Genomic DNA, 19,481 nt, shown 5'->3' with positions numbered 1-19,481 from the left:
TTGGCTGTTTGATCAGGCTCAGTGCCAAAATCTTATTCTTGAGTCTGTGTTAAGAAAACGGGGGAAGTTGAATCCGAAGGCAAATTGGCATAGGGGGGAAACCATTTTGTGTACTGAAATACAGTATGTGTATTTTGGAGGGAGGGTGGAGAAGGGTGGGTGCATTGTTTTACCCTCTGAGGTGGTAATGATAATGATGGATTTTTCTGACCTAGCCTCCCTTAATTCTTATAAATGCCTATGGAGATAGCTATTTACCATAAGTTGTTATTTCTAACTATAAGTTCACTTTCAGGGAATACAAAGAATTCTTTTTTTTTTCCTTTCCTTTGTGCCCATCTAGTGAGATGGTTTAGCCTTATGCACCAGGAGGCAAAGTAATTAATGCACTTCTCGTTGTTCCTGTTCCTCAATTCTATCCCCTTAATTTTCAAGTGATTTGACTGATTTTCATAGCCTTTAGGCAAATACATGTATCTGACATCCTCCAATCCAAAAGGAGAAGAAGATATTGGACGTAACGTTTCAACTTCAACCTTTTTGTCCCATGTTTCTTCTTAGTATCTCAGTTTCTGTACACGTCAGCACTTTTCATAGTCTTGAAAAGGAGCGAAACAAAAACTATTGGAAGAGGATGTACTCAGCGCACAGTAACAGCTACGTAAACTGTGTCCCATGCTCCAATTGTAATTTGAATTTAATTCACAATAACAAACATGCTGTTGCAGCTTTAAGAGCTAATCTTCCACTGCGCTTGTTTTCCTACACCATATGTACAAATAGGGCACCACAAAGGCGTCAAACAAGGACTTCGCCAGAGAAGGTACATGTGGTTTTACGCGTGCTTCATGGCGCGTGTTCGTGAGAATGGCACGTTGCTCAGATGAAAAGAGGAATTTTTTTCCAATATTTGTTCAAAACCTAATTCAAATCTAATTTTTCTCCATTGGATAAACAATTGCATAGATGTTAAAGGTGGTCTACTTGTATTGATAACGTTATAGTTTTTTCCTTTTATATACAATGTTGGTTCTCCATTGAGGTGCTATATCATGTTCAACTACACGTGCCCTACATTATTTGTTATTTGACTTTTTCAAACACACCATTACTAGCAGCCAGAGAACTAGTCAGTCTTGTATCAAATTAAATTAAAACATAAGAATGGATGTCTTGCCCACTGTCTATAAACCTTTAGCCCATTCAAGCAAACTTTCCACTTTTTCTTTCAAGTGCAAAAAAAGGGGAGCACAGCTTCAAGTTCAAGACCCTCTAGTTGAAAGTACATGTATTTATTGACACATCCTGGACCTTATAGTTTTCAGCTGAGTCTACAGCACAAACTCTGCTTGATGACAGTTTGATCTTAAATACAAGAAGCGCTGTTTAAAGATCTTTAAAGGTACAGTAGAAACATCATATTTTCTCCCTTTTCCTTCTTCAATGTATTACTGTTGAAGAATCACCAGAAATATTTTGTTCAGTGAGTGGTTAGTACAAGCACTTAGAAAATAGTTTGTGTGGTTATAACATTGTAAATGATTGTTACCTTGTCTAGCCTACATAAAATGACAAAAGTATGGAACAAGATCCTAATGACCCCAATCATTCTCCTTTTTCCCCTACCCCACCGAGATGTTTGATGTCATAATACTCTCTATTGTATGATATGAAAAGATTCTCTTTCGGTGAGCCATTACCATTCAGAGCGAGTAAAAATTAGACCTAGTCACAGTATTTTCTGTACACAGACACCTGTATGTTAATACCGCTCCTGTTTATTTTGACTTATCATTGTGACCTTTGAGCAAAAAACAGCAAACAGCCAAGACTATCATGTAAACGAATCGATATTGTCACTGGGTGACAGGAAACGGACCTTGAAACAGGATGGCGAGCAAATAACGTTCACATTTATTATCATTTCCCTTTGTGTTTATCAAACTCTGGTTCAGATGCCCAAGTGGTGATGTCAACGTGTTTACACAAAATGTGATTTAAGTAAACAAAAACAATGCAAGCTGCAGGAGGTACACCAGACCATCCTGATAAAGATCCAGAAGATCAATTCCTATCAGATAAAGTTGATGGCTTAATGGTAGCATGCTATCTTCTGGGAGGAGACACTTTTGTGTGGTCCTTTGGAGCAGGGTAGTCTTACAAAACAGGACAAAACAAAACAACTCCCGGGAGGACAACAGATATGAGGCATTGTGATAGTGGATGGTCCTGTAGGGGTGCTCTAGAATAAAAATCAAAGCAGGGCTGGGGGCAAGACAACAGAAAAAGAATTAAAGGAGGAAGGGTCTCTGGCCATTGCTGAACTTGAGGTTCAATGAGGTTCAATGGTTGCAAGGAAACCTCATTGGTGGATGCACTTGCATGGGATCGTTGTAAAGCTGTGGTGCTGTGCCCCCATTTTATTTCCATTGAACAGCTCTACAGGGATAGCTCTGTGTACAAAATATACATAGACATTTGTGGACTTGATTGCGGCACTAGACTATTACAGGAATACTAACACAAATTTTGATTTAAAAGAATGTAAGTCACAAATCGTCAAGATATTCCTTAGTGTCTGCCAATTGGTAACTCATTTTGCCTTAAACGCAATATTCCTATATTCGGGAACAAATGTGTGAACAAATACACATTTCATTCTTTTTACTCCCATTCCGGTTTGGGTTGGGTCAGTCCATTATATCAACCCGGCCAGCGCAGGCGGGTGGTCCAACGTTGACGTCACTGTACCAACACACGCCGAGCTATGGGAGGGTACCAATGGTGTATACAAGCACGCGTATTTTGTAATTTTCTGTTTTAAAAATGTTAAATTTCTGTCAGAATCTAAGGTTTAGATAAAGTTCGTTACTGAAAAATGTTTTTATTCTCTTTTGACGGTAACTAAGGCAATGATATTGTTGTTGTGTGGATAAACCGGTTTCGCAGAAACCCTAAATGAGCCCAATGGGTAGATCCGCCTATCGATATACATGTGAATGCGGCAGCCGCACTTCGGATTTGAATGGTGGGAAGCAGAGTGTCAGACGACGTTTTGGCCCCTGAAACTGGCATTTTCCCGTCAAAATTAAAGCAAGTCTCTGGATATTCGAACGTGCGAAGGGTTGGTGGTAGATAGGCGGAGCTGCTTTTACCGTGGTTAGGACTCAGTTGGAAAACAGAGAGGAAAAATTCCGGTCGGGACACAAGGAGCGGGGAGAGCTGTCAGGCGGGGAGAGACTACTACACTACCGCTCAGATCTCTGTTGTGTGTTCGGGCCGGCGTTTGCTTGGGATTTGAACTCTCCGAGGAAGGTGTACAACTCAGGTACGTCCTAAACATCATATTATGACGAATACATGCTTATCTTCGTATCCATCTTAACGTGATAGAAAGATTTTCCTCAGAAACCGAGATTTAACATGTTTGAACTCGTTCTTGTCTGGATAAATATATACGTGCATATTTTGTCCCGACGTCTTTTCTTCGGCCATCTGCCACTCCAACCCCCATGCAGGGTTCCAAATCTCCAGTTTTTACCCACAGCCAAATGTAGGTTGCTGGAAGACATTATAGCGACCGAAGAATGTTTTTATATAATCTTGTGATGAAATTATAGCCGGCTCCGTCCGTCGTTGCCATTCTAGACTTGCTATTTTTGGTCCGACTGCCGCGCGCAGTATTTTGACTTTTGCCCCGCCGAAAAAAAAAACGTGAGAGACCGCCTTGTGAACCGTTATCTCTCGGTGTTGAAAGCTTGATCACAAACCACCCAATTTTCCCCAATCGTCGGTTGATTGCGGGATTTCTGGTGTTGAAACCGCGGGTAAATCCTCCAAACAATTTCACGTTATCCAGACACTAACGTTGGCGCCATGGTGGCAGTTTTGCCACAGAATTGTCTCTCTAGACGGAGTAAAAATTGCCTGCCACGTCGTTTTAACGGGCTGGCTTCCAGCTATTCCTGTATTATCAGCTTCTTCTTGGATCAACAGAAAGAATATAACCTTTAGAAATACATCTCGTTTGCAATATTTTAAGTCCAGGCTTTGTTTAGGTGGCGAAAATCGCAGACTATAACTTGTAACATTTTTTGTGGCTGCTACAAAATCACGGAGGATGCCACATGCGTGTCAATTTATGTTGCCATGAAAACACGAGTAGTGAGTTGGTGTGAAAATTTGGGGTTTGAGTATCAATTGTGTGATATCTGAATTACATTGTATTCTGGGCAATTTTTAGATTATGTATATTGAAATTGTATTATATTTTTCTTTAATTTCATTTGACAAGAAGGTTATAGAGGTACAGGAAGTTGCTTTCCGCTCCAGGTGTTGGCATGCTATGCTTGAAAATGGTCGGTCTCCCATCAATTATAGACCTGATTTGTATGGAATCTGATAGGGCTTTGTCTACTTTCCTCACTGTTGTTGAGCGTTTTCACTTCGGCCAGGTGCGGAGAGGTAAGTTCGTGAGTTTCAGTCGAACCGTGTCTTTGTGTTCCACGGACAGGGTTTTTTAATCTTCTTTTCACCTGCACGGTTTCTATGGAATATGGTACCCGCATCCGGCCTTTCCATCCCTCTTCATTCCATCCTCATGTCGCTGGTTAACTCCAAATGCAAGTTTTGTGTGGCTTCAAAGGGGTCCTCTGGTGCATTCACAGAGGGGGAGTGCATTGTGTACATTGATGAATGTTTTCTTCTTTTGGTTCCACCATCTTTCTTCCAAGAGCAGAGATGAATTGGCAAATCATCTGCCCTCTGCCCTTCAAATAGCAACCAGGATGGAGGCTGCAGCCATTGGCATCCATCCGATGTGGAAATGGTATTGACTTGTGCCGTTCTCACTGTATGCTTTTCCTGGCCTGGACAACAGTTATCCCATGTATCTTAAGCTATACTGACCCTTGCACAATGACCATGAAGACAAATGTGCTTGCACCATAATGGAAAGAGTAGACGGGAGGTCGTATCACCACCAGCAAATACATTTTTAAAGTGCACCAACTGAAATCCTTTTAGACAGACTGGACGAGATTGGGTCAGACTGGAGAATTAGACTCTGATGCGTTGCTTTGAATACTAAAAAAGCTTTGAACAGCAATTGCCAACCATTTTGAAATCTAAACTTCTTACTTATCTAGTTGTTTTGTTCCTAGACCTATTCCGGTCCACACTCCTGTAAAAAATTAAATGCTGTACAATCAATAGCAATGCATTTGAATGGGGCTGATTTACACCATTCAAAGTAATTCACACGTCTGTTGATAAGATTTGGCCACTTTTGATAAGGATTCCACAATAGCATTAGTCAGTTTTGCACCTAGTATTACAATCACACATTAATCCTATCCAACAATCGCTATAACCCAATAGCTCATTCCTATCTCATGTTTTATGTTACCTTATTTTGCTCCCATTATTTGCAGCCACTCCTTGTTTGATATGCAGTTAGCAGAGAATGGCATGGAGATGCAAATAAACATGAAACCTCTTCAGGGGGAAATGTAACTACATGTATATGCTGTATGCAGGCCCTGCTAAAGAGATCTCCCTGTTTTATTGTCTTGTAAAGCCTAATGCTGTAGGTACCCACTTGGACATTCTGTCTCTTAATAGCTTTCAGCATTATTACCTCACTGTTGTGACTCTCATTCTTGAATAACCTGCCGCCAGTGCAGGTATAACTTTAAGCAGGTTTACCTTGATGTGTAAAATACTATTGATCTGTTTAATTCCAGAAAATAGAGCTGTATTGAATCTCTAAAAACCTCTAGTCTTATTTGTTATGAAAGCTTCTTTGTCCAAATTTGCTCATATGTGCAATGTTTTAATGTACTATTATGTAGTGGAGGAAAATCTTGTGATCTAACTGTTAGGGCAAATAATGTGCTTAAAGTAGGTGGTGAAATTTAGAGCAAAACATGTCTGTTTAACATTAAGTATAGCCAGGGTATTCTGAGTCATTCTTGTAGAAAATGGTGTAGCAGAGATTTGGCTGTCTGGATCTGGATATAGCATCCCCAAAGGCATTAGCTTTGATGTGCTGGGGACCCAAATGGTCCTTTTTCATGTCAACCCATTCATCCTGGGAATCCATTTCTGCTCCGCAGGAGGCACCTTTTACTATGACAACCATACATATTCAGCATGTCGCTGCATTATACATGACTCCCATATTAAAATTGCTGAGATGTTTTTATGCGACGACGGGTTCTTTCTCTGATGATGCACTTTTCTGGCGTTCTGCAAGAAGGCTTTGTGCAAGTATCGGGAACTTGACTGAGCGAATGTCTCTGTCAGGAAAGATTACAGTGTCTGGGATAACCAGTGCAAAATGTGTGATAGGGGTATTACGGCATAAAATATTGATAAGGTTCTGGGGCTCTTTATGATCCTCATTATATTCAGACCCATTCATCTTGCCAGATTGAAAACCGTGCTTGTGCATGTAATGAAAGGGCTGTCTGCCAAGTGTAATAGACAATTTTATGGTGCAGCATGTTTTCTGACTTAACAACATTTTATGTATCAGTTCTGATGTAGGCAGCAGTGCTTCAAAGAAAGCGATGGTATCTAAAGTTGCTTTAGTGTTGCCGTCAGGTTCCCTGGTTGTTTCCAATATTTCACACCACAGTTGAAAAGTATATGCAGGGGCTTGCTTACATCCTTAGGCTAGGCTTACCCTCCAATGATTTTATGGCTAGTCTTAATACATAGTCATTGACAGACTTTGTAGCTGCACAGTCAGCTGAATGTTAAATGCAGCATTAAATGCACTCTGTAATAACGTAAAGACTAAAGGGAAGCATTGGATAAAATTTCACGTATTTTGTAGTAGCAAGTTCAAAAACAGGGAGAATTGTCCTGGACAATTTCAGGGCTCCTGTACTTTCTCAGCTCTTTGCATTCCTGTTGAGTTGAAGAAACATGATCTGAGTCTCAATACAGAGAACATTCATGGGTTACAACTACAGGATGAGGTCATCAGGGTTTGTCATAGGCAGTCATTATCCTTTGCCAGTGACCTTTGCCCCTAGGTATTTGGGCACTTGTAGAAGCTCATGTCCAGATGGAAATGTGACCCCCATTGCCTGAAAAGACAGAGGGCTCTAGCAGCGTGGCTTCAGAGAGAAGCTGTGTTTTTACAGGAATACCTGCGGTTAGCAACCCTTTGATAGAGCCGACTTTCTCCATCCTTCTGTTGCCCATCCTGATATTAACTGGCTCAGTGGACCACGGCGGCATCATGTCACTGCAGAATGATAACTACCTCCGCTGCTTTTTTTCTCCTTTACGGTTTCCCATAGCCCTGCAGGATAACGTGGACCCCCCCGGGCACTGATTAGGGTGTCCCAACTGTCACTTCCTATGAAAGGAAGTTACCATGCTTGGCTACGAACATTACTACATCCTGACCTGTAGTCTCACATTATGCAACAATGACATTGAGAGATACCAGCCACACAGGTCTGGCCATGACAACTGCCCAGTGGGAGAAACAGTCTAGTTACTGTGCCTGTTATCATGGAAGCGGGCATTCGGTTACGCCACCTTGCTTCATTTGCTGCATTCTTGTTTTTTAATTGGGAGAAATTCAACCTTGTGCATTTGCGTGGCTCAACTACTCTAGTCTGGATTTTGTCAAACTGGATGCAGATGTGACTTGGGGTCACAAGTTTAGTTAGACCCTTTCCTTGCTGAAACAATAACAGAACAAAGTCTAACACATGCATACTTCGTTCAAATTTGTAAGCATCTTGTCTGGATGTGTGTTGCTATATTCTGTATGTTAGAATTGGCTTCTAAAAACATTCAGTAACATATCAACCGGACTAAAGTGGATGGAAGGTTTTGGTGGCAGAGTGTCGCAGATGTCACTGGATACCCATGTTCCAATTATTGGGTCTAGCCACAGAAGGCATGGCATAATTAGGTTCTTGTCCCAGAGTCACACACCTTCATCACTGCCACAAAACCACACTTTCCCATCCCCGAGAAGAGTAATGGATTCCTTGGATGGCTTGTGAATGTGAATCAATGAATTCGCCAATACATAACAAGGTTGGGAAGGATGGCAAGTATAATTAAAGGGCACGCAATATGGATCGGCCACCTTTAATGTTAGTGAGGACAGAGAAATCAAATCCCCCTTCTCTGAAAATAGCCCTGGTGTATGAAATACAATCTTGCCGAAGCGAAGATTCATGTTGTCTGAGGTCAGGAAAGGTTATTCTAAACATGGGTGCGTGGGATTGGTGGATGGTTGTTGTGGCGTCCATCGGACTCCTGAAGCATAGTAGAAGCGTCTACCTGGGAGCAAGCGTGACATCACTGTCTGCCAGGTGAAATTGTGTCGCGTGCAGGCATATAATTATAGCTCATCAACAGCATAATTGCAGAGAAAAGGGCTATAATTTTGTGAAGTGTGTCCAACACTCTGGCATAGTCGCCAGATAAACGACTTCTCTATTGTTTGTTATCATTGCAATTTCTTCTTTTTTATACATGAATAGAACCTCCTTGGTTACCTTGGTGAAAAGGACAATGTATATGGATTGTATTCTGGTATAATCCATTATAATATGGAAAGTTTCCAACATCTCCATTGCAATGGAAAGGCTAATTTCTTCATGGCCATGTTTATACCCCATGGAATCCTCCAGGGCGAGAGGCCACGGTTACAGTTCTGCCCAATCAATGGCGGGGTCTGTTCTGTCCAGCGCTAATGTCATTTCTCCGCTGGGTTACAACATGGTACAAGGGTGAGGAAGTTGCCAAGGTCAGTTGTATGTATTCCCACCAGAAAGTTTGCCTGGCCCATTGCCACACACGGGATGCCAGACCAAGGTTGTTTGTTGTGGTGTCTGTGGACATGGCCTGCTGACATGTCTGTCCCACAGGTTGGGCCAGGGGAAGGTCAAAGCCATGTGTGGAACTGTTAGAAATAGCACTTCCTTCACAGACTGCATCAGGCCGATCATTTCTTTTCCTTCAGAGTTTTAAATCATCCGTTTATTTGAAGATGATACTGGTGTTAAGTGTTAACGATGTAATGTAACTCTTACGATTTGGGTACTTTGAGTTGTTACTCATGAAGCTCCCTGGTAAAAAACAACAAGATTCAGGTGGCTTGTCCAGTTGCCCCCTGCTGTGATGCCACAGGTTTGAGATGTTTTCCTTGCATGTGAGGTGGCCAGAAGATCCCACCATGACATTTGGCATTAGTTACAGTAAAGATCTTGGGAGAGTGGGAAATCAGCATGAAGGTTGCCACAGGAAGGTGTGAGAGTTCCCACATGGATGGTAAGCAGTGTGGAGATGGCCCATCCTGAAATGCTCCCGATCCGTGATACCCTACTTCCTGCTCCCCTGTGAGATTAGTGCTGAAGTGGTCAGGGGGCAGGAGGGCAGGTTTTGGGAAGGTAAATCCGTTGGTATGTAATCAGGATCCCTTGTCCAGCTGATGCCACATCTTTATGCATGCAAGGCTGGCTGGTTAGATGCTTGGAAATTGGGATTTTCGTGGTGAACAGGAGAAGATCACTGGTCTTGGACAGGTAGGTCTTCTGAGGGTCTTTTTCTGAGATTTTCTTTGATTCCCAGTTTGGGGAGCTACTGTGATTGTGATACCTGTGGGCATTATCATTTTGGGTGCCTTTGCAAAAGAGCCAAAGCAGCTACAGTAGACCTGTTCTAAAGGGTAAAGAGAAAGATTTAGTTGGCAAGGGAAAATAGAAGTATGTAGAACTTGAAGAGACATAAACTGCTGTGATAAACTGCTGTGAGTCTTGATTTGGTTCTGTTTGCAGGGTGTATGAGGTCTAAAGTTACACTCTTGTTTTCTTAAATGTGTGACAACCAAGCCATTTCTTGGTTTTTGTTCAGAAAGTGGGTGTAATTGTTAGTCATTGTCTAAACAAATTGGATATCCTATAGGGGAAGGAAGCAGTTAATCCAAAAGTTGGGCCAAGAAAGCGAGTCAGCGCAACCACACACCTGTAGTGTGTTGTATATGAGCAGCTTTATCCTGTACGGTTTATTTGTTCGTTAATCACCAAAAAATGTCAAGCTCTTCCTCCTGGCCATGATGGAAACCCCAAAGAGACTTGTGAGTCATGCGGCGAATGTTTTCCTTACAAATCCTTGGCGTCATCCTGGTTACTGTCTCAAGGATTTTTCTTCTTTCCTTCTTCCTCTCATGTCAAGGAGGAAGTCCTAATTATGTTCAAGTAGAAGAGTATGGCAAAGATCTGTATTGACTTGTAATGTAGTATTTTCAACAAAGGCCTCTAGCATGTGTACTGTGTCCAACATTGCTGTATGGGTATGGGGGAGGGGGGCACTTGCCTGCATCATGTAAATTTAACTTCACTGAGGCATGAAAATGCTCATGAGTATCGTAGCTGTTCAGTAGCTCCTTCCGAAAATGGCCAGTTTTCAGCTTCAAGTGCATGTAACAGCCTGATCTTGAACATAAAAAGCCATTGTTGGTTTGATGTGAACCTTGTTTTGACTGTTTTGGTGTTATTGTTGCAGTGTTTTCGTGTAGCCTAGTAGCTGCTTAGACTCAGTAACAAATGGATCCTGGCAACCTAATCCTTTTTGTCACTTCTTAAGAAACACCTTGAACTGTCTTTGTTTTGGAGGCTGCTCAAAAAATGTTGTTTTCATATGGAGCTTGTCAATCGAGTTTCCTTTTGTAACTGCAACCTATGCAGGCACAAGAGAGAAGTGCCCAACGATGTATGTTTTAATTATGGACCCGAATCCAATTATGCCAGCCTGTAACTCAAGATAAACTTGCCACTCACTTCAGTTAACAAGGTTCTCCTCTATTTGACAAGAATTGTCAAATGGTGTTACAACAAGATCCTGGAACCACAAAGAAGTGTCCTTGTCGTGATTATTTTCCAAGAGCCCTAAGTGGTTTTTGTGTACTCATCTGCTAGCAATAATAAATTGGGTAAACTAGGTGGTGAATTCCCTTCAGTTGCTTGTTTTGGCTCGTTTTCTGAAGGAGAACAGTTACTGTTCACAAGAATGTTTCACGGGCAACTGTTAATGTCTGTCGTTTGTCTCCAGCAAACACAAGCTGAAAGTAACCGTTTGGAATTTTGCCAAGTGGAAAAACATCCAAAGTCCTGTCCTTCATTGTCTGTCATGCTATCAGCTGTGCTTTCTCTCTTTCAACAAGGCTTGACTGTGATGATATAGCTGTTAAGGTTTGGATTGGAACACTGCTTGCTTTATATCTATCACCTGTCTTCGTTAAATCTTTGACGCTCTCTGTATATTGACAAATAAGTCGTTAGAAAGCGATGTAGTGTTTTCCTATAAATAGTAGACTTCTCATTTGAGGCATTGAAGAAGTCTTTACCTCAAATTTCCCAACCTTATTTGTGGGGAGATATTTTCACTCATAGACTGAATATTTATATTTCTATAATACTATCCCCAATCTTGTCTGTAAATACCACCTCTTAATGTGTTGAGATAGACATTTGCATTATTGTAGGAAGTGTAGTATCTGTTTTGTCATAATTGATCAATGTTAAGTGAAGATGCATGGTACAATCTGTCAAAAAAGCTTTCAGGCACTTGTCTGTTAGATGCAAGCACTAGTTCTTAGAAATTATGAATGTATCCCGAAAAACAGAAGTGTTCTGTACCAGGCTAGATAATTATGGTGGAATAAAAGAAAAGTCCTTCATACATGTAATACTATATATATGTATATGAGCAGGAACAGGTCAGATTTCCTTGGCCTTTGGGCTTGTTCCACTGCTACACAGAAAGCTGGACAGAAGCGTGGCCTATTCATTGTGGAGAGATAAGACAACCCTGAATTGACCTTGAGGGTTCTTATACAGTAATGCCTTCAGGCACGCGTCAGTAGCTTTAACCCATCCTCTAGTGCCGTTATCAGTAAGGCCCAGTAAAGCCTTCTCTTACAAACACTAAAGCGTGAACAAATGGATCCTGAATCTCAGCAAAGAATGGTTGCATCATGTTAAAAGAATGGGCATTGGATGTCCTTTTTGCGAGTGTTTAATAGGTTGTATAAGGCTATTCTATATGTTGTGGCCTGAAGGCTTACTTGTAGTTCTCTCCGTAGGTATCTTCAGTTTTGTTTGAGACCACTTCACTGTTGCATCCCTGGATTAGAAAGCTTTCGGAACCTCGCGGCCGTCTGCTTTGGTGCGCTGCGGCTTCTCACATCTCAAAAGGTGCTAGGGAACAAATTGGTAGTACCCAAGCAAAGGCAGATCAATTTGCCAGGAGTAGCTGTGGAGTGTTTGCCCTGAGCGGTATTCCTACTTTCCTCAGTGCGATGGGTGCTTTTGTGTGTGGAGTGCGCCTATCAATACCTGGGAAAAACCCTTTGATCTGCCCGCACCTGTTTTCTCCTGCAACGAATCTGTGTTTGCTAGTACTAGTAGTAGTATTAGCTTCCCAAGACGGATTCGTCAAAAGCAAATGCCATACTTGTACATTAACATTGCTGCATTTTGTGCGTGCCAACATAAATTGCATTATCTAAAGGGTAATAAAATTGTATCCTCATATGTATTTCCTAAATGTAATTTTGATTGCCCCCCAGCAGAAGATGTTAAATTTCTTGGCTTCATTCCCAAACGAAGGCAATATGGATCATACCAAATTTGTCTCTGGTATGCTTGTTAGTATGTGACAGTTCTGAAGTCTGGAGGGACTGTGGAAAATATCTTGTTTTTACTGACAAAGTCATGAGAGTTTGTAGTTCTTTACAAGGCCAAATAACAATTACCAAAGATTTGGGAAGAAAATCAATGTAATGATTTAATGTTTGATAGAAAAAATCATACTTAAACGTGTATGTATTACCAACAAAACACAAGGGTATGATATATACCAGCACAGTGAAAATGATAAGTGCGTCAGTGGTTCTATCTGTATCCACAGGCGGGGTGTTATGATGCGATGATAAGTAGTATTTATGGATGATATATTCAGCCCGGCATTCTGAAGTGACCAAAGTGCGTAGTTAGGGTCCGCTATCCGTTTGATGTATGATACATACACAGTTGTAGGGAAATGTCAAGCTGGTGGAATCTTGATAATACGGAGAGACATCAAGGATGGGCAGGAAGCTGGTTATCTTGTTGGCACTGTTATTGTGTTATCCAGACTCTGTTGTCTCCATTGTAGAGATTTCAGGGAAGCCAGGAAAGGATATCTTGTTTTCTTCTTAGTCGGAAATCATTCATTCCCAGCATGATTTGTGTTGTAGAAGTGCAAACATATTGTACATCATATGAAATCATTCATTCACAGCAGTGATTTGTGTTGTAGAAGTGCAAAAATGTTGTACATCATATGATGTAGAAGTACTGCAAAGCATACTGTAAACTATTACAGTAATAATAGAGTTTACATCCTATTCTTGAGGTGCAACAATGCCTGAAACTGTGTGAAATATGGCCAATTTTGAAGATTGAGTGTGATTATCAGAAGGCTGTTGAAGTGTTATGGGTATTAGCAGAAGGGTGTCTAAGGATTTCCCCTTCATTGCTAGCATCCTGTTGATCATAACGATAAACACCGCCATCATCCCTTTCATTATTTACTCATCAATCCATAAACCAACCCGTTTTGCGGACATGTTTTGTTGTTATTTAGTATGAAAGTATACAGCGCAGGTCAAATGTTTTGAATAAAAATATTTTTGGTATACTGTAAACTTGAACAGTAAAGGTTATGATTGGTAACAATTGCAACAACAATTGAAATCCCAGCCTTAGTGTTCAAAGAAAGATGTCAGACTGTCAGGGCAAAGGAGTTTAGGAAGCTGTTAATGTGTTGAGCACATTGCTCTGACATTTCCTATAACCTCGGAATCTTCCCCAGTGTTGCAGGGCATCAATAGATTGATCTCATTGATTTTCTCCACATCTCTGCCTCCATGTACGGTGCGGGATAATGGAAGCGGAACCGTTCATGAATATTTATGATGTTATTACCTGCCAGTTTTACTACGTTGTTAGTTTTGCCTCCGGCTATACCGTTCTGCTTCCGAAAAATGTAATTCACTGCTTCAAACTCCGGTGTTGACGTGATGGTAGTCAATTTTTCCGATGCATGTTTTTCTACTGAAAGGTGGGAAGTGAAATGAGATGCAAAACATTTCCAACTAAACGAAGAGGGACAGTCTAATGATACATGTTTTATGGGGGGACAGTCCCCTGGTCTGGGTCTGCGTGCCTGTCAAGATATTTTTGTCCTCTGACCTGTCCTCAGCTCTGGAAAAATGGTACATTAGCTATCCCATGGGTCTCCATTCCCCTTCCCTTTGGGAGTAAATGTCAGGAGCTGCATCCTGCCTGATGGATTAGAAGGCTGCAGAATTCTTCTGGCTTCACGTCTGAATGGCAGAGAAAGCATATTTTGAATTGTAGGTAGGATTTTCTGTGTATAATTTGCTTCTACAGTTTCTGTCTCGGATGCTACTTACCACTGTGAGTATGCATGTTACATATACAGTACATATGTGTTGGTAGACTTTGCTCCTGATGTAGTAATAGCTGTTCCAGTTGCATTTGGAAAAACAGTTGAGTCAGTTCCGTTCACATTTGGTAGTAGGAAATGACATCATGCTGTCAGACTAAGGTTAACTTTCCATTTTTGTGCTTTAAATAGCATGATGAGGCAATCTAAAGACTGAAAATATATCATAAAAATCCTTACCTTGATACTTTCAGTGTATTGCAATGAGTAGAATATATTGATACGTGTACAGATATCATGATTTTGTATTTATATCAGATGTTCTGACACTAACAATTTGCAACCTATGGGCATCTTCTCATGCTTGGTGATAATGCATAGTCCAATTCCATTAAAAATTTTTGATAAATATGATGGAGTATATCATGTTCTCAGGTGTTGCCAGATGAGTTTCCCTATTTGACATTAATATTCATGTATGGATGTTTGATAAACGAACACAAACAGTTCTTGGTTTGGAGTTTATTGTGAAGGTGAGGTAATAATGCGAGGATCAGTCCTTGTGGCCGACTTGATAATCCCCAGTTAGGAATTAAAGGAAATCAAAGTCTTTGTCGGCCTGTATTCAGAAGCGCCGGCGGTTGGATTTGGGCGTAGCAACATGGCGGTTGCCATCCACGCTCGGCTGGCTGATGGATCTGTTGACGTGATGGCCGCCCCAGCTGTGCATATGACTCAGCCTGGATGCCGTATTATCATTTCTCCTCATTTGCATCCTATTTAGTGGACCCAGAGGAAAAATAAATTTTTCATCCAATGGACTGAAAATGCATGTCTGGTTTACCAAGGATTAGGGGTGATGGTGTAAGGTAGGATTTGCGGAGATCATTGTTTGGTTTTGGTGAATACTAAGCCGTTCAGAATGTACTGAATTGAAGGTCTATTCTCTGTCCTTTTATGAACTAGATTTATGCAGATGAATGAATGACATATATAGTGTAATAATGAGTAAAAATAACATATCTGAATGGTTCAAGCCAACTTGATTGTGTCAGAGGTGTAGATCATATTTCATGTGGGGAGTGACAAGTCTCATATTACAGACCATGTAATTGCACAAAGTTCTGAGAATTCCTACTTCTTTTCAGACCAAAGGTACAAATCAAAACCTTGATAGACCTTCTCTGGACAAATCCCAATCAAGAAATGGTATTGATTTTTCGTTTAAAGTCATGCCTCACCAGGTAATCCCTATTGCCAGATTGATGACCAGACCTGGCCTTACTTACCGCAGGAAAAGTGAACAATTTTCTGTTTTACAGATTTCCAATTTCTGGTGATGAACCTCATTTGTTTTTGAGGATGGGCAGTTTCCGGGGAAAACCTATTTATATGCATGATGCCCTACCAGAGTCCTCATTTTAGTACTCTGATTTTAACAGCCAAGGTCCTCCCCAAATTTGCCAATAGGGTGTAGAATTGTAATCAATATCATTGTTCATATCCTTATCATTTGAATGCTCAAGGCTTTGTCCAAACTGCACGGCTATTCATCACAAAACAGCTAATAGCTACAATAGAAGTAGTTACCTCTGGTTAATAGTTATTACTGCAATATTCTCGTCCACTCATCCGTAAAGCATCGCTGCCATATCTCTCCATATGTAGAATCACCAATAATGTTCCCAGCATCTGAAATGTGGACTTCCCGTCAAACCCGTGTTGAAATATGAATTGTCAGAGTCACTCGACAATTGGATTTTCCTGTATCATTTATGAGGAACGAGACAATATAGCGGGTAATCAGAAGTGATTGCACATCCCATGGATGCTGTTCCACTTATTTATTAGCAGCGAAGTCAGATTGCTTTGTCACAATTTATGGTAATTCAGTGATAGGACATGGTGAGAAGTGTCTGCTGAAACAATTTGTATTGATTGGTGGTTTTCTACAGCAGAAGTCCTTGCTTGCATCAGATAGTAATATACACTTATAGAGAGACGTGCCTAAAAGCTTTCTCATGCTTATCTTACCCTGAAGCTTGTTATGGATGTGAAACTTAAAACTTAAGTGTAACATAACATAACAGATAAGAATCATCTTTTATTGTTTGCCAGCAAAAAGTCCTACCATGCATAAGGGTATTAAAGAGCTGGAAGCTGGAAGGGTCATTCCTATCATCCTTGATTCAAAAGGAAATTCTTTATCAAAACTGGCATGAACAGGCTTAGGTTAAATATACAGCAGGTATAAGACGGTAGTGCTAGGGGGTCAAAATTACAAAGTCAAACTACTTTGACACTTCCACCTTCCCTTTCAGCGCAGTGTTTTGTAAATTGAGTGGGTGTCAATCACCGCACGACTTACATGCCGCCGCCCTTTCCCTTCGACTGTGGGTCTTCCTTTATTGGGCGCTCGGACCGTGTTTCTTTTTCTCTGCTGGCAATTCAAATTGAATTGTTTTGCCATCTGCAGCACAATTCGAAGTTCATCCTGTCATGTTTCTGCCCTACTTTTTCTGCGGTGTAAATAACGACCATAAACAGTAAGCTTTGAAATCCCAAACCAACTATTTTCATTGTTTGTTGATGTTGTTGGTTCCCTACCGTGTTTTTTTACCCGATACTTTGAAGATCGAACAATTGGCTAGCAGTGTTTCCCATAATGCGTTGCAGCACCCAGTCACTACTGGCGAATCTTTGTGACAACCTGTTAATGTAATTAACCAGTCTTTCGTCTACTGTGTTTGGCGGTGCAGGTTTAGGACAAGGGAACTGAGGTGAACTTGGAAGTGGAGAACGGTGGAACGATGCCATGGATTGCAAGATGACAAGGATTCTCCTTCAAACGGTCATCGCGGTGCTGGTGCTGAGAACAGCCAAAGGTATGCCACGTCACATTCTCCTGTTTTAAAGTCTTCACGAGACATTTCCTGTTAGTAGTGTTAGAGTATGCACTTATCTTTAGAGTGGAACAAAGTGTACTGCACCCGACTTGACTATTCTATTGAGATAAGATTATTTTATAGGCAAGCTAGGACTTGCCTACCTCACAAGGTGTTAAGAGTCACTTCACTGGGAGACAAATCGCGTCATATGTATATGCGATGTCCTTGCCGTATTTGATTATGTATTAAAACGTCGACGACAGGTAGGGCAGACTGTGTGTCCACAGGTGGAGGAAAGGCAAAGGTGTCTACGAACAGGTGACTAGTTTGTCTAAGAGCCAGTTGTTTACCCGATTGCACCGATATCAGCAATTTGTCAACCAATTGCAAATACCGGCGGGTGTGATACGTGCAAGAGTGCCATTCAAGAGCGACTTAGCGTGGCTCCAGCGCGGAGCCGCACTGGCGCCGTATATACCAAAGTTTACCAAGTCCGCTTTCAGCAAATACAACATACATTTGACCAACACATACCTGGGAAGTATACCAGGTCTGGAATGTCTGTGCGGGTTTTTATAGTGTGTGAAGCGATCACAATTACAAACACGCGGACTTGGTAATTAGGTGATTTGGAGATTGTAAACCATTTCACAGAGAGGTGACAATTAGAAAGTTACACCTGAGTATTTGCTGTAGAGATGAACATGTTGTACTCTATGTGTAGAAGCCTGGAAGAGCTTTGCTGTCTTTATAGTTCTAGAGAATAGAGACAATTTCATAAGTCAGGGAAAATGAACACTATGATGTTGCTATTCAGTCAGCTTGTTATTGTATACCTTTGTTTTACCTTACATTTGTATTTCGACATTGTTGTCAACATGCAATTAGCCTACGGGCATGAATTTGCAATAAACTATTATTGTTCCTAGGCAGTTGAATATCACTGTGGTTAATCACCAACCTTTCAAGGGCAAAAGTTGAAAGAGTTAGGCTAGAATTTATTAAATGAAAGGGTGCTGCGGGCACAGCACAGCAGTCTGTTTTTGTGGTTTTGTGCTGCAAATTGGTAGATGTCAGACTTCATTTGCCCTGGGCTCCTAAAGAATGGATAGCACTGGTCTCAATCCTCCTTTTATCCTCTCTTGGTTGTAAAATGCTGTGCTATGAAATGCTTTCCCCAAAGAGTAAAGATTATCATTTGCGACTGTAAAAATAAATTCAAAAGCAAATTTTCACTCTGCATTTGTGTGATAGAAAAAGTGGAGGAGGTAATGTTGCGAGTTCGTTATTATCAGTGTCATACACATGGAAAGTAATCTTACTTAGATGCTGATTACAGCACTTTGGAGCATATAACAAATCTCTTATTGTGCAAAAGGGTACTGAATGTTCAAAGCCTGATAATGCCTGCCTTTGTCACAGAAGATTTTTCATGGAAAAATCTGAATGTGTGGAAAATGGCAGCTGAAAAGAATGGGAAAGCTTTCTATTCATCGGTGGGTTGGGAGCTCCGGGGCACCCTGGCATGGCGTCCCCCCCACCACTATAACCTTTTCAAATGCAGTCATGTCTGACAAATTCAACGGAGATTGAATCGGAACTATGCCGCCAGAAAACGAATGCTGGCAATTAAGAATGGATTAATGATTCAAAGTATGACAGGTCATTTGCATAGCTGACAAGGTTTTTCTCATATTTTGTTTCACCGCACAAGGTAATGAAATTTCGGGAGTCAGTTCAAAGGGCAAAGTGGTTGTCAATCTTAATGTCGGTCACATGCATATATTCATTTGATTTGCATGTAGCAATAGGCCGGGCTTTCAGGTGACAAAACACAAACTGGGGCATTGTTGGGCGAGAGAAGGAAGTGGTTACTAGAGAAAAACTGTGTTACAAAGTTACACATGTTTCTTCTCAACAATATCACAGAACTAACAGGAAGGGGGCAAAATAACACATTTAGCGCATGTAGAAAGGGCGGTTGATTTGTTAAGCCCATTTAAGATCTCATTTTAGTCTTCCCATTACCTGCAGGGGTCAGGCTAGTCAGGGGTGAGGTGTGAAGCACAAAGGCGAGGGCTGTCCCATTCACACCATTCAGGG

At 41.1% G+C, this 19,481-nt stretch overlaps 1 protein-coding gene across 9 annotated transcripts in view; it reads left to right on the top strand.

Moving 5' to 3' along the window:
* Positions 1-2,985: 2,985 nt before the first annotated feature.
* LOC136432651 (roundabout homolog 1-like) overlaps positions 2,986-19,481 on the top strand; it is a 79,255-nt gene continuing 62,759 nt past the window's right edge. For 7 of the 9 annotated variants that reach the window (XM_066424086.1, XM_066424080.1, XM_066424079.1 and 4 more), the window contains exons 1-2: positions 2,986-3,328; positions 17,250-17,375. In XM_066424086.1, the coding sequence (XP_066280183.1) occupies positions 17,306-17,375 (70 nt within the window). In that variant the 5' untranslated portion in view covers positions 2,986-3,328; positions 17,250-17,305. The remainder of the gene's footprint in view (positions 3,329-17,249; positions 17,376-19,481) is intronic. The other 2 variants (XM_066424084.1, XM_066424083.1) reach the window with 1 other exon arrangement.

Source organism: Branchiostoma lanceolatum, chromosome 4 (assembly GCF_035083965.1).
Source record: "Branchiostoma lanceolatum isolate klBraLanc5 chromosome 4, klBraLanc5.hap2, whole genome shotgun sequence".
Classification (NCBI taxonomy): domain Eukaryota; kingdom Metazoa; phylum Chordata; class Leptocardii; order Amphioxiformes; family Branchiostomatidae; genus Branchiostoma; species Branchiostoma lanceolatum.
This window is presented reverse-complemented; position numbering and strand designations above follow the sequence as displayed.